We start from the raw sequence: 14,709 nt of genomic DNA, 5'->3' as shown, positions 1-14,709 counted from the left end.
TATACTAGCGAGCAATATAACGGATATATCCTACTACCCAATGCTCGTATATAAGTAAGCCGTATCAAAGCCTGTACTATACTAGCGAGTTATATAGCGGTATACTACTACTACCCTGCTGTTATAAGTAATACCGTACCAGTATTTAGTACACGTTTGTAACTGATGGTGTATGAGAGCGAAGCTCGAGAAGGGAACTGAGGGTGTATATCCTATACACAAATCAGTTACTAACTGTGTATCCATTATATCTCAACCGATTACTCGGGGTTTATTGGAAATTCTCAGGGTGTATGAAAATACACAATGGGCACATGGCCTCTCAAAGCAAATCGAATCAGGTTCATTTTTGTAGGAGGCGAGTTATACCTTACTACCCTATGCTCGTATAAGTAATGCCGTATCACATCAGTTGTATTTTGGACGTCATTTAGTTATATACCGGATAGTCATATAGCGGGTATTTCCTATAAACACCCAAGTACGTACTGTTAATGCTATATCAAACCTGTTATATTCCTAATTTCACAAAGCGGGTATAACCGACTATCCCAGGCTCAAGTTTGCCAAGCGGTATCTACCCAGTAATATTCTATATGTCATTATGCGGGGATACCTGACTATCGTATGTTCGTATTTAAGTGATGCTGTAGCACATTAGTTCAACACTCACTAGTCATACCAAGGGTATATAGGGTTAGGGCAACTAAACCTAATCATATTGTTCACTGCTCGCCTGCATGGTCTGTTCTTCTAAAAGCCATGTAAGAAACACAATCATTCTGCTGTGTGCATGTTTTGATCAAATTAATGAATGCTAGTTCGGTTGTTCGGCCGTAGCTGTCTTACAAGCTTTTCACATAAAAATACCCTTATCAACAACAATTAAATGATGGGGAAATTTCACGCCTGTGAACCCGAATGAATGAATCAGAATATTTTAATTATTGATTTCAGAGAAATCACCCCACAGCATTGGCCAATCACTGCGGGAATCCGGACTTCTTCAGCACGTTTTTGACCTAACAACAATCACTGCGAAATAGCGCAGACGTGTTTGACTTACGCTGGCCCGCATACGCAATTAAGACCTATTTTCGCAAGACGCGACTATAAGTGTGATTTGGTTGTGTTGAAAGAACACTGTGCATGTATGAACTATTTACATCTCATTGCGATGGCGATATAATAAATTCATAATAAGCCTTGTGAGGCCACATATGATCACATGTAGTATATTTTTATCTAAGGACAAAATTGTTCGGTTTTGAATATACGTGCACTTTATAAGAAACACATCATGCGGTGGATATGCGACAATTAAACCTTTATTTTCTATTTAAATATTTATAAAGGTGAATATACGACTTGCTTTAACGATACAAGCGTTAATTCGTTACTGATAGGATCATGCGACAGCAATGAATAGGACACTCCTCGTGTAAGTAATCATCATAGTCTAGGGACCCTTCAGATTTTGCATCGTAAAAAGTGTGACCCAGTAATATTGCTTAAAATAGTTGAGCTAACTTAATTTTCTCGTGCTCTTTAATTACCCACATATTTAGGTCTGGTTGATAGTACTTATACTTCCCACAGAGCAATTCGGTTCAAATTACTAATAACAACAATACACATTTTTAGCTTTATTTCAAATGTGAACATATTTATTTAACGCAGACGTGTACATAATTTTAACACAGAACAAGGGCTGTTTGTAAAACGTGCATGCCCCCCTATGGGCTGTCAGTTGTAGTGGCAGCCATTGTGAATACGTTTTTGTCACTGTGAACTTGACTTTTGACCTAGTGACCTGAAAATCAATAGGGGTCATCTGCCAGTCATGATCAATGTACTGAGAAGTTTCATGATCATAGACCTAAGTATTCTTGAGCTATCAACAGGAAACCATTAACTGTTTTGAGTCACTATGACCTTAATCTTTGACCTAGTGACCTGAAAATCAATAAGGGTCTTCTGCCAGTCATTATCAATGTACCTATGAAGGGGGTCATCTGCCAGTCATTATCAATGTACCAATGATTTTTTTATTTTATGATCCTAGGCGAAAGCATTTATGAGTTATCATCCGGAAACCATTTTTCTATTTCGAGTCACTGTGACCTTGACCTTTGACTTAGTGACCTGAAAATCAATAGATGTCATCTCCGAGTCATCATCAATGTACCTATGAAGTTTCATGATCCTAGGCGTAAGCGTTCTTGAGTTATCATCCGGAAACCATTTTACTATTTCGAGATCAATAAACCTATGAAGTTTCATGATCCTAGGCCAAAGCGTTCTTGAGTTATCATCAGGAAACCATCTGGTGGACCAACCAACTGACATGTGCAAAACAATATACCCCTCTTCTTCCAAGGGGGGGCATATATATAATATTAATTTTTAGTAATCTAAATTAAATAAAAATTGCTAGATTGTATTTTCCGAGAAATTATCGGAAAACATCGTTAAAGTTAAAGGGTATCTGCCAGCTTATGCCATTATAACACAAATGTTAAATGACAAAAGCTGTTGCCCGGTTCACGGCACGCGGAGCCTACCCTTTTGTGAACCAAAATCTTTTTGTGTATTTCATCCTAGTAGTTACCTTGACATAGAACAGACACATTGGTACTTTTATGAAACAATTCTTATAAAACTTGGTATACAAATTGCGACATTGTTGCCCATTTGTCCGTCAGTCCATGTCCGAATAGTAGCTAAAATTGAGAAAACTCAGTAAGATTTCATGAAACTTAATATTCACATAATTTTTTAAATACACAAAATAATACATTGACCATTTTAATTTTGTGATAAAACTTGGTTTACAAATGAACTCAGAAGAGCAATGTGATATTTATTTTGTCCCTACCGTTTTCACATGAAGGGATTTACGGTTGACCCACTGTCCATCGGTCTGTCAGTCAAATAAACCTGGATCTGGTTACAATGTTTTCCTAAGATTTCACCAGGTTACCTACTTTTTGGAAACACTCAACCCAGGCTTACTCAACCAAGACGAGCATGTCGATCAGGTTTCATCAACATTGAGTCGAAAAAAGCCTGGTTTCTTCCATCACCTGATGATCCTCTAACACAGCAAGTCAATCCTCGAATGTCCGAAATATGTTCTGGTTCTTATAGTGGCAGACAAAAACAAGACCTATGATTTTAAGTAAATTTGTTATGTTCATATAAACATTAATTATTCCAACTATTTTTTTAGCTCGTATATGTTGTTATACAATTGTATTAAACATGGCCATTTAAGTCTTTCATAAGATTCTAACTAAACAAATGAGTTTTAATTTCTTTTAAAACTCTTGAAGCAAGCAAACGATGAACGGCAGTATTGGGGGAAAAAAACTGGCAGACAATATGTATTTGACCATCAAAACTAGAGAAGACTGAGATAAAGATATGCAGAAAATGTAGCAACACCAGTTCATACACAGTGCTAAACTCACATCATAGAGATGTTTAAGAGCATGGATTTCAAGACTATTAAAGCTCAGGACTTTGGTACAGTCTCCCCATCTACAGCATTTCTCTTGAACCACATGAGAGATGATATGTGCATCTTGCTGTCCTATGGAGTGGAAGTCTTCCTTGCAGGATATCCATTTGCACGAATACTCCTATAACAAGCAACTTTGTAAACTGCAGATTGGAAGCCAAAGTCAATAAACTTACAGTGTCCACATTTTTAACTTTAGTTATAATCATTGACTAAGTTTTTCACAAATGTTATTTTTGATTGAAAATGTTAATGAAAAGGCAAAAAAAAGAGATTTACCGTGAAATAAGTCAATGGAGATAAGCCTACTAATAGCTCTTGGTGTGTATTGTGGAATTCACCATGATTTGTTTAACTCTATTTTTGTTTTATTTATCTATATATTGATATTTTCTATGAGTTCTTTACGCAGATACACATCTAATCAGAGCCTCTGTTAATGTAATAAAAGTATGTTACTGTTCTGTTCTTCTGTTAATAACTAATCTAAAAAGAAAGAAAAAAAGTAAATTTGCACTATTGTATGAATATGGCATACACTTATTTTTCCATGTTGAAATCTTATTAAATTCATGATATGAAGCCCTAAAATGTTTGTAACAAACAGATGGATGGACTGACAGACTGACCGATGGAAAACGCCAAACACTATATCTCTCTGGCTTTGGAAAGGATAATGATTCAACAGAAAGTAGAAATCATCAATAAAAACTTGATGCATCTAAGTTAACTTAGCAATTAGTGAGTTCAATATGTCCTTTAACTGAACAAAAAACAGATGTTTTCAAAAACTTAACATGATTTGTCATTTGTTGCAAATATTAAGCAGCACTTACAGGTCCTGGGTTTCAATCACCAACATATGATAAAATAGTTCTCAGTAACAAAAGGCACAAAAATGCAAGAAAAAAATCACTTTAATGTTAAAATAAATATATATAGTTATTCAATAAACGATGTATATTTTGTCATAAAGTACCGGTCCTGGATTTTTCTCAACATCATTTAAGAGATTTAAGAGCATCAACATCCGCTGGGACAGGTTAACATGTTGTTGAATACACAGCTGCATCATGATGTAATGAAGACCACCTTGTCCACACATACGACCCAGAATCATCAGCCCAAACATCTTGATCCACATGGTGGGTGGGAAATGTTTGTATGTTCCTAAAGAACAAAACATGTTAATGATTTATCATTTCAAGTATAAAAGGCAAGCCTTAAAATTCTTAGAAAGCTTTAACATCTGAAGGTTAATATCACCCTGGCTGTGCAGATCTTGGTAATATACCCATTTAAAAAACATTCCTTAAAGCCACACACCTTGAAATGAAATATCTGGCATAGTAAATTTGGATATAAATAAGAAACATATTTTATCTTTGCCAATTAGAATATATCTGGTGGTTGCAAGGTAGAAATCCGTCTTTCTTGTGCTTTAAAACTTAAAAATAATTGTGTTTCTCGAATTGAACATGTACGTATACAAATCATACATTCAGTTTTAAAATATAAAAAATAAATAACTTGCTAACTAGGCTATAGATTTAATCACAATTTTGCACACTTTCAAATTGCATCTATATGTACTGAGTAACATGTATTTCATTTCAAGGTGTGTGGCTTTAATGTAATAAACAAGAGTGCTAAACTGTCACAAGATACACCCGTTTGAAGGTTTTGGACACCATGCTAAACGCTGGAAATGCACTAAGTGACCTAGTTTTCGACCCGGCATGACCTATATCTGAACTTGACTTAGATATCATTAAGACACAACTTCTGCCCAAATTTGGTGAAGATCGGATGAAAACTCTTTCAATTAAAGAGCTTACACCATGCTAAATCCTTGAAATGCACCCTGTGAACTAGTTTTTGACCCAGCATGACCCATATTTGAACTTGAACTAGATATTGTCTAGATACAACTTCTGACCACATTTGTTGAAGATCAGATGAAAACTACTTCAATAAGAGAGTGGACACCGTGCTAAATGCTTGAAATGCACTAAGTAACCTCATGACCTAGTTTTTGACCTGGCGTGACCCATATTTGAACTTGACTTAGATAACATTTTGACACAATTTCTGACCAAATTTGGTGAAGATCGGATGATAACTACTTCAATTTGAGAGCGGACAGCATGCTTAATCCTTTAAATGTACTAAGTGAACCCCTGACCTTGTTTTTTGACCCGGCATGACCCATAATTGAACTTGACTTAGATATTGTCTAGATAAAACTTCTGACCAAAGTTTGTGAAGATTGGATGAAAACTACTTCAATTAGAGAGCAGACACCATGCGAAATGCATGAAAGTGACCTCGCGACCTAGTTTTTGACCCGGCATAACCCATATTTGAACTTGACCTATATATCATTTTTACACAAAACTTATGACCAAATTTGGTAAAGATCAGATGAAAACTACTCCAATTAGAGAGCCACCAATGCTAAATCCTTCAAATGCACTAAGTAACCCCGTGACCTAGTTTTTGAACTGGCATGACCCATATTCAAACTTGACCTAGATATTGTCTAGATACAACTTCTGACCAAGTTTGGTGAAGATCGGATGAAAACTATTTGAATTAGAGAGTGGACACTGTTATGGACGCCGCCGCCCGCCAAGGGTGAAACTATAATACGTCCCGTTTTTTCAAAACCGGCGTATAAAAATAAGTAATATCCCTCACAGGGTTCAGGTCACACAATTAACTTATAGACAATAGGCAATACTTAATTCATTCGCTTCAAACTGTTTCTCTTGACAGATAACAAATGTTCAATCAAATTTTCATTCAAGATCTTGTCACTTCATTAGGTTACAAATTTGAAATATACTAAAATTTGCCTTCATAATGGAAACGTCTATTTTCCAAGCATGCCTTCCACTTCCTTGAGCTGACTTCGTTGAGTTCATGATTAGCAGATGCAATCTGTAAGATTTACTTATAAATAACTCTAAAATAAGTGATTGTTACCCAAAAAATAAAAAAATATAAATTCTTTTGTCTAATTACACACTTTCACATACATAAATGTGACACACGCATAAAGGCCCATAACAATCCAATCAAAATATTCAGAAATAGAGGTGCTCATTATACTAACAGTAATGACTAAGTTTGTATACATGTATGTTTTTTTCAACTATGTTTTGCAAAATATTCTCATGCAAACCAGGGTTTCCAATTTAATAAGCCACATGTACATTGCATGTAACAGGGGTAAGACAATGCTAACAAGAAATGTGGTTGTCAGAAACACAATGCCCCCTAATGCGCCACTTTGATTATTTTTTTACCTTTGACCTTTAAGGATGACCTTGATCTTTCACCACTCAAATGTGCAGCTCCATGAGATACACATGCATGCCAAATATCAAGTTGCTACGTTCAATATCGCAAAAGTTATGAAGAAGGTTAAAGTTTTGGTTAAAGTTTTTGAATTATTTTTTTTTAACCTTTGACCTTGAAGGATGACCTTGACTTTGACCTTTCACCACTCAAAATGTGCAGCTACATGAGATACACATGCATGCCAAAAATCAAGTTGCTATGTTCAATATTGCAAAAGTTATGATGAAGGTTAAAGTTTTGGTTAAAGTTTTGGGACACACACACACACACACACACACATGGACACATACAATGACAGACAGGCCAAAAACAATATACCCCCGATCTTTCGATCCGGGGGCATAAAAATAATCCTGGTTGTGTTTTTCAAGCAATCTAGCTAAAACAAACAGGTTTAATAAAATAGAAAGATTAACTAAAATGAACATACCAGTTATATAGGGCTATAACTATCATATTGAGTATGTCAACACAAAATCGTGTCATTAGTTGCTAAAAGATACAGAAAGCATTATATGGGAAAGTGCATGTGTTGACCTCCTTTTTTTGTTACTTTATTTGTACATAAAATGCTTGTCAAGCATACACAAGTTAGTGATTTAAAGTCATACCATTGGCGAGCCTATCAGCTTAATTTTACTCTCTTTTCCAGTCTCTGGTTGCTTGATGTGGCGACTGCAGAAGTGGCTCAGCAAAGCGTCTTTGTTGGAGCAAACAACCCTGCATTCTGGACACCGATTGTGCGCCTCCTTTAAATATAAAACTTTGTGAAACATAAAAATATATTTAACATTTATTTTTCATAATTTTAACCAATAAATACCTACTAAACAAGAACTTTGACATTAACTTAGATAAGAAAACATATATATTATTTTCAATTAAATTGTTAAACAAGAGCTGTCTCCATAGGATGACGTATGCCCCCAATAAATGCTTTGATAGAAATTATGAGCATTTTTCGAACCCTAAACGCGGACCCTAAGGTCAAGGTCATGGGGTAAAAATGTGTGTGGGTATGGAAAGGCCTTGTCCATATACACATGCATATCAAATATGAATGTTACATCTGAAGCGACAAAAGAAGTTATGAGCATTTTTCGAAACCTAAACACAAAGTGTGACGGACAGACAGACATCAGACAAACAGACAGAAGGACAGTTCGATCACTATATGCCCTCCTTCGGCGGCATTAAAAAAGTTAATCCAGAAATGCAAAATAAGTCCCAAACTAGAGAGCGGACACCATACTTAATCCTTGAAATGCACGTTATGTAAGCAAGTTAGTTCAAATAACAATGTACACAATTTCAATACTTTCTTAAAGTTAGTTCAAATAACAATGAACACAATTTCAATATTTTCTTATCACTTAATGAATAATTATTATTTAAAAAAAAACATCCTGACAGTCCCCTCACATTTATGTGACTGAACTATCAGTCAAAAAAACGTTTGTTAGCTAACAGGGAGATATCTGTTATGGGAGAAGGTTCAAAATATTTTTGCCATTTCTTATATCACACTGCAAGTGTCAGTGCTACTGGCTCTGGGCATTTTCTATTTTTATCAAACCACTAAATTCAATGTATTTTATTCAGAAAACTTTGCAAAAGACAACCTCAGTGTCTGGACTGACCTGATGCACCAAATCGCACAAGTCAGCTACATCTCTGAAATTATTTCAATACAATCATTTTCATTAATAAAAATAGATAACAAGAGCTGTCAGAGGACAGCGCGCTCGACTATTCGAGTGCTTGACAGTATAACGTAAGCCATCATGGGGAAATTGTTCATATTCAATAATTTATTAGATGATCTTTCAAAAATAAAAAAAGGAAAAGAAATAAAAATTTGGGGAGGGGGTAGGGGGGTTGAGAGGGGGGTATAACGTGGGGTGTGGTCATTTATTAGACGATCTGACGATCTTTCAAAAATAAAAAAAGGAAAACAAAAAATTTGGGGGTGGGGGCAGGGATTCTGGGTTGGGGCGTGGGGTATTGCAGTGCTGCAGCTAGGATTTGAAAAAGGCAGGGGGATTTTTTGTCAAAAGGGCACATTGGACGTGCAGTATTTTGTCAAAAGGGCACTTTCGAGCGCGCGGGCGTTTCTAGAATGCTTCCTCATGCATGTTAATTTATGTGTTATCAATAATTGTAAGAATAAATTATTCCCATTGTCATTAAACAATTCAAATTTAATTACTACAATGAGGAATAAATTAATTACAATGTATTTTAATAAGAGATTTATTAATCATCATATGTAAAAAAAAAATAAAAAAAAATATTATTTTTTTTAAGGGCAGGGGGGGCCCTAGGAAGGTCAGGGCGGAGGTTCGGGAGGGCAGGGCGGGGCGCCCTTCGATTTAGGCCTAGCTGGAGCACTGGTATTGCACGGGTGGAATCCATTGTGGTATTCAGGTAAGTGTTGTTTTGTCAAAGTATTAATAAAATCTTATCATAAATAAAGAAGTTATGTGAATTTAAGCAAAATGTCCAATTCTCAAAGTAAAAAAGGGGCCATAATTCTATCAAAATGCTTGATTCAGTGGTCTAATCTTGTTTATAGGTTGGGGTCATGTTGGAAAACAAGTATGCAAAATATGAAAGCAATATGTCAATGGACATTAAAAATATTTGAAGTAGTACGCAAACTTGAACATTTGCACGCTCACGGAAACGCGAACGCCGGGGTGAGTATGATAGCTCCACTATATATATTTCATATATAATAGTCCAGCTAAAATACAGTCAACAATTAAAGAGTTGTTGTCACTGGGAATGTGATCTTGCATATATACACTTCATGTTGACAACATATTATTTTCAATTAAATTGTTAAACAAGATCTGTCTCCATAGGATGACGTATGCCCCCAATAAATGCTTTGATAGAAATTATGAGCATTTTTCGAAATCTAAATGCATTTTTTGAACCCTAAACACGGACCCTAAGGTCAAGGTCATGGGGTAAAAATTTGTGTGCATATGGAAAGGCCTTGTCCATGTACACATGCATATCAAATATGAATGTTACATCTGAAGCGACAAAAGAAGTTATGAGCATTTTTCAAAACCTAAACACAAAGTGTGACGGACGGACAGACAGACATCAGATAAACAGACGGAAGGACAGTGCGATCACTATATGCCCTCCTTCGGCGGCATAAAAAACGTTAATTTAGAAATGCAAAATAAGTCCCAAACTAGAGAGCGGACACCATACTTAATCCTTGAAATGCACTAAGTGACCCTGTGACCTAGTTTTTGACCCGGCATGACCCATATTCGAACATGACCTAGATGTTGTCTTGATACAACTTCTGACCAAGTTTGGTAAAGATTAGATGAAAACTACTTCAATTAGAGAGCAGACACCATGCTTAAACCTTAAAATGCACTAAGTGACCCCATGGTCTAGTTTTTGACCCGGCATGGCCCATATTCGAGCTTGACCTAGATATTGCCTAGATACAACTTCTGACCAAGTTTGGTAAAGATCAGATGAAAACTATTTGAATTAGAGAGCGGACAAGAAAAGTGTGACAGACAGACAGACAGTGAGAAAACTATATACCCACTTTTCTTCGAAAGGGGGCATAAAAAATGTGGAGTAAAATATATACAAATGTGTTCTTTTTCTTTGCAGACTGACTTACCTATCAAAATAGTTACATAAACAAATATGTATAATTATATTGTTAATATTATGCGCATAAATAAAACATTTGCTATTTCATGTAAAATTAATTGTAGACAGCAAATAATGAAACAAGAAACCGTTTGAGACGGGTGATGCTCCACAAAGGTTTTTTTGTCACAATATTGCACTATATATTCAGATAAAAGGAAACGTCTTGAGGGGCATAACTTTGGACAAATTAATACAATGGATGGTTTAGTAACTTAAAAATTTCAAAGGGCCATAACTCTGTAAATAAATCATCTAACCAGAACCCACTAATAACATGCGCATCTCCTCAAGGTAGTTAAGCTTCCCATAAAGCTTCATTGTATTCCAGTCAGTAGTTGGGGAGAAATAGCCCGGACAAGAATTGCACTATATGTACAGTTTATAGAAAATTTCTAAGGGCCATAACTCTGTGAAAAATCATCCGACCATAACCGGCTTATAATATGAACATCTCCTGTTGGTAGCGAAGCTTCCCATAAAATTTCATTAAATTCATGTAATAAGTTGCTGAGAAATAGCTCGGACAAGAATTGCACTATACATGTATGTACAATGAAAAATTTCAAATGGCCATAACTCTGTGGAAAATCATCCGACAAGAACCAGCTGATAATATGCACATCTCCGGTTGGTAGTGAAGCTTCCCATAAAGTTTCATTGAATTCCCGTAATAAGTTGCTGAGAAATTGCTCGGACAAGAATTGCACTATATGTACAATGGAAAATTTCAAAGGGCCATAACTCTGTGAAAAATCATCCGACCAGAACCCGCTGATAATACGCACATCTCCTCTTGGTAGTGATGCTTCCCATAAAGTTTCATTGAATTCCAGTCATTAGTTGCTGAGAAATAGCCCGGACAAGAATTGCACTATATGTACAGTAAATGGAAAATTTCAAAGGGCCATAACTCTGTGAAAAATCATCGGACCAGAACCGGCTGATAATATGCACATCTCCTCTTGGTAGTAAATCTTCCCATAAAGTTTCATTGAATTCCGATCATTAATTGCTGAGAAATAGCCCGGACAAGAATTGCACTATATGTACAGTTAATAGAAAATTTAAAAGGGCCATAACTCTGTGACAAATCATCCGACCAGAACCCGCTGATAATATGCACATTTCCTCTTAATAGTGAAGCTTCCCATTAAGTTTCATTGAATTCCGGCCTTTAGTTGCTGAGAATCCAAAAATTGTTCACGGACGGACAGACGGACTGACGAAGCGGCGACTATATGCCCCCCCCCAAATTTTTTGGGGGAGCATAAAATGTCAAATTAACATGGATAATAGAAAATATTGTGAAATGCTTTATTTATAAATTAGAAACTAGATAACACTTCTAAAATGATTGCAAGTTTCCATGACTCATTGAGGAATAAACCATGTAAAATGTTAGTTTTGCAAATTTATATAGTTATGGGAAACAACTACATTAAATTTAAATATCAAAGCTTTTTTTATAATTTAATATGTACCGGTAAAACACCGCTTCATTCGTAAGAATGTCATTTGAGCCTAGATGAAGATACAGCTGTTGAACATCCATCTTCCGCAAGTCTCTCAACAATGCATGGCGAAAACGATCACAAGAAAATTTGGCACCTTTGAAAACAGAGTTGGTGAATGTCTGTGAAAATAAATCACAAATATACATGAATGAATACACAAGGAAAATTCATGCTTTGCCTCAAGATTAAAATGAAAAGTTTGCAATTACAATTCCCTACAATCTGTAAAATATTCCACACGCTTAAATAAAATATATAACCATGCAAATTAGTTAGAAAACGCAATGATGCCAATCATTGCACATGATGACATCAGCATAATAAGTTTAACTTAATATTGATGACAAATACTGTAATCATACGAAGCTTAGGACTTGACATTTGAACTGTTTAAGTATAAAGAAATGAAATAATTACATCATTTATAGAAACTATGAGTATCACGTTTAAATGGTGGCATTTCGTGTTTTCTCAAAACATAATCCATTTTAGTTCATTACGTTACAATGTTGCGAAACTTATTAAAAGCTGTTAAAAAAAGACTGGTATACATTTGTATCATGTGTGCCAGATGGCCCTTATTCACAACAGCGTAAACATAGCAAAACACCATGCACGACCTAGACGTCTTGAATATTTGACACACGTCGGCACAAAGTGCTCGGGAAAATTTTCCAGCTATTTGTTGCATGATCATTCCCCGAATTGTCTTGAACATTTGACGCGCGTCAGCACAACGTGCATGAGGACATTTTTTCCGACATTTATTCATCCGCATTCATTTTTAATTTAATAAACAGATACTCGTTTTTATGTTAGGTAGAAAACAATAAAAATTTTACACAGGTGTAGTCTTATTGAAGAAATGTGGGATCAATATTTATTTGTCTTTGTTATAAAATACTACGGCATGTAAGTAGAAAATGTGTACCCAATGACTCAACAACGGCAAGAACAGTTGGTTTTAATATGACGTCATTGCCCAAATGGGTAATGATCTGAATATAACTTCTGGAAATAATCATTACTTTCAGTTTGGAAATGCGATGTCAATGACGCTTTTATAACTGACATATGGATACCGTTTAAACAGTAACCTTTTGTTTATTTCATTAATCATTTTGTTTTAACGTTTAGAAAAATGTGTACATGTGATACCATTAATAGAAACAAACCTGAAACTGTAATTACTGTTCTATACCATTGTCATTACATATTCTCATCAGAGATTGGCAGGCATTTGACAGCTATATTGTCAGGAAGAATATCCTTAATCCGATGAGCATTGGAGTCCCCAGCAATACGGTTCACTTTTTTCCTGTCTTGGGCACCTGAAAAAATAAAAGGAAAATGCTTCCTGACACAACACTGCATCCTGTTCAAAAGAGCCTGCGTAATAAATCTACTAATTATAAAAAGACAAGTCTTAACAACCCAAATACTACCTTAACAATACTATTGCAACAAGACTAATAAGGACGACTAAACTTGTCTTATGTGTATCTAACTACACAAAAAGAATATAAACAAAACAGATCAATCACGCTTTAATAAAAATAAAGGTCACACAAGTTAAAAAGCACTAGTTTTCAATAATCAATAAGTGTCAAAATTGCAATACACTGGTCAGTGTTCAGTGCAAATATCACTATGAACATGTCAAAAGTGTCAATTATTGCACTAGTGTGTAACACACTGAATGTGTCCAAATGCGCGAAGCACCTGTTTTTTAATAATTAGTATTAAAGTGTCACTCAAAATTGCAATCCACTGGTAAGTGTTCAATCAATGCAAATATCACACAGTCACTATACGAAGCACGTGTTTTTTATAGATCACAAAATGGGTAATAAAACGCACAGTTGAACTTAAGGTGAAAAGTAAACACAAATCCTTCGTTCACTCACACCGAGTTACTAGGACTAGGTCGCGAAAATGAATGCCACTTTGAATTATACACTTTACAACGTCGAAATACACCAAATCACAATTAAAAGATAGCTATTGCAAGTTCAAAAACAAAACTGAAATATATAAGCGCCGAAATGACTTCTTGATCTCAAAACAATGTCACAAACGTATACAATACCGGATCTCAACCGTTTGAAAGCTCGTGTGCAATCAAAAGGGGAGATTATTCCAACGATGTTTTTTCTTGTTTCTCCATTCGGTACCCCTCGCACGTTATTTGATTACGCTTTCTTCATATATGGTCATATTACACTCATTCATAACGTTTATTTATAGATGTTTGTGTTGTGACATATATGGTTATGATTACCATATAAGGTAAAGACGGCCAGGGACCAGAGTCGCTCTGTTAGCGTGTACCACTTACATCCCGGATCACTTTGACAGGTTACACTGAGTCAAATCATAAGATAATCGCATGCTAATTAGCTTCAAGTATTTCAAACATCGCCTTTTGATTTAAATATATATTGCAAAGACGATTAGCAAATATTTGTACAACTCGGCCATATCTAATTTAATAAAAGCAAGGTTTCGTCGTGATGTATGACCTTGTACTTTCAAACCATGGTAAAACATTCCTTATGAAGTTATCGATACGATGCGATTGGCATCCTAAAAGTTTAATGATCTGAC

At 35.5% G+C, this 14,709-nt stretch overlaps 1 protein-coding gene across 5 annotated transcripts; it reads right to left on the bottom strand.

Moving 5' to 3' along the window:
* Positions 1-2,796: 2,796 nt before the first annotated feature.
* LOC127862691 (uncharacterized) lies at positions 2,797-14,421 on the bottom strand. Of its 5 annotated transcripts, none has more exons than XM_052401939.1 (8): positions 14,192-14,421; positions 13,278-13,433; positions 12,070-12,221; positions 8,530-8,563; positions 7,501-7,638; positions 6,382-6,466; positions 4,503-4,693; positions 2,797-3,644 (listed from the first exon to the last, which is right to left on the bottom strand). In XM_052401939.1, the coding sequence occupies exons 3-8, from the start codon at positions 12,138-12,140 to the stop codon at positions 3,321-3,323; spliced, it is 843 nt and encodes a 280-aa protein (XP_052257899.1). In that variant the 5' UTR covers positions 12,141-12,221; positions 13,278-13,433; positions 14,192-14,421; the 3' UTR covers positions 2,797-3,320. The 5 variants fall into 5 exon arrangements, with proteins under 5 accessions (XP_052257899.1, XP_052257900.1, XP_052257898.1 ...); XM_052401940.1 differs by having other exon boundaries at positions 12,070-12,196; XM_052401938.1 differs by having other exon boundaries at positions 12,070-12,196; positions 13,304-13,433.
* Between the last annotated feature and the right edge of the window lie 288 nt (positions 14,422-14,709).

Source organism: Dreissena polymorpha, chromosome 16 (assembly GCF_020536995.1).
Source record: "Dreissena polymorpha isolate Duluth1 chromosome 16, UMN_Dpol_1.0, whole genome shotgun sequence".
Lineage (NCBI taxonomy): Eukaryota > Metazoa > Mollusca > Bivalvia > Myida > Dreissenidae > Dreissena > Dreissena polymorpha.
This window is presented reverse-complemented; position numbering and strand designations above follow the sequence as displayed.

Bases quoted from the DNA above. Each gene is read 5' to 3' on its own strand.
- LOC127862691 (XM_052401937.1), bottom strand. From the start codon at position 12,248: ATGTATATTTGTGATTTATTTTCACAGACATTCACCAACTCTGTTTTC. The intron at 4,694-6,381 runs GCAAATTTTAGT...TTTGTTCTTTAG, and splicing joins TAGACGTTTCCATTATGAAG to GAACATACAAACATTTCCCA. The intron at 3,645-4,502 runs GTACTTTATGAC...TGCTTGTTATAG, and splicing joins TTGAGAAAAATCCAGGACCG to GAGTATTCGTGCAAATGGAT.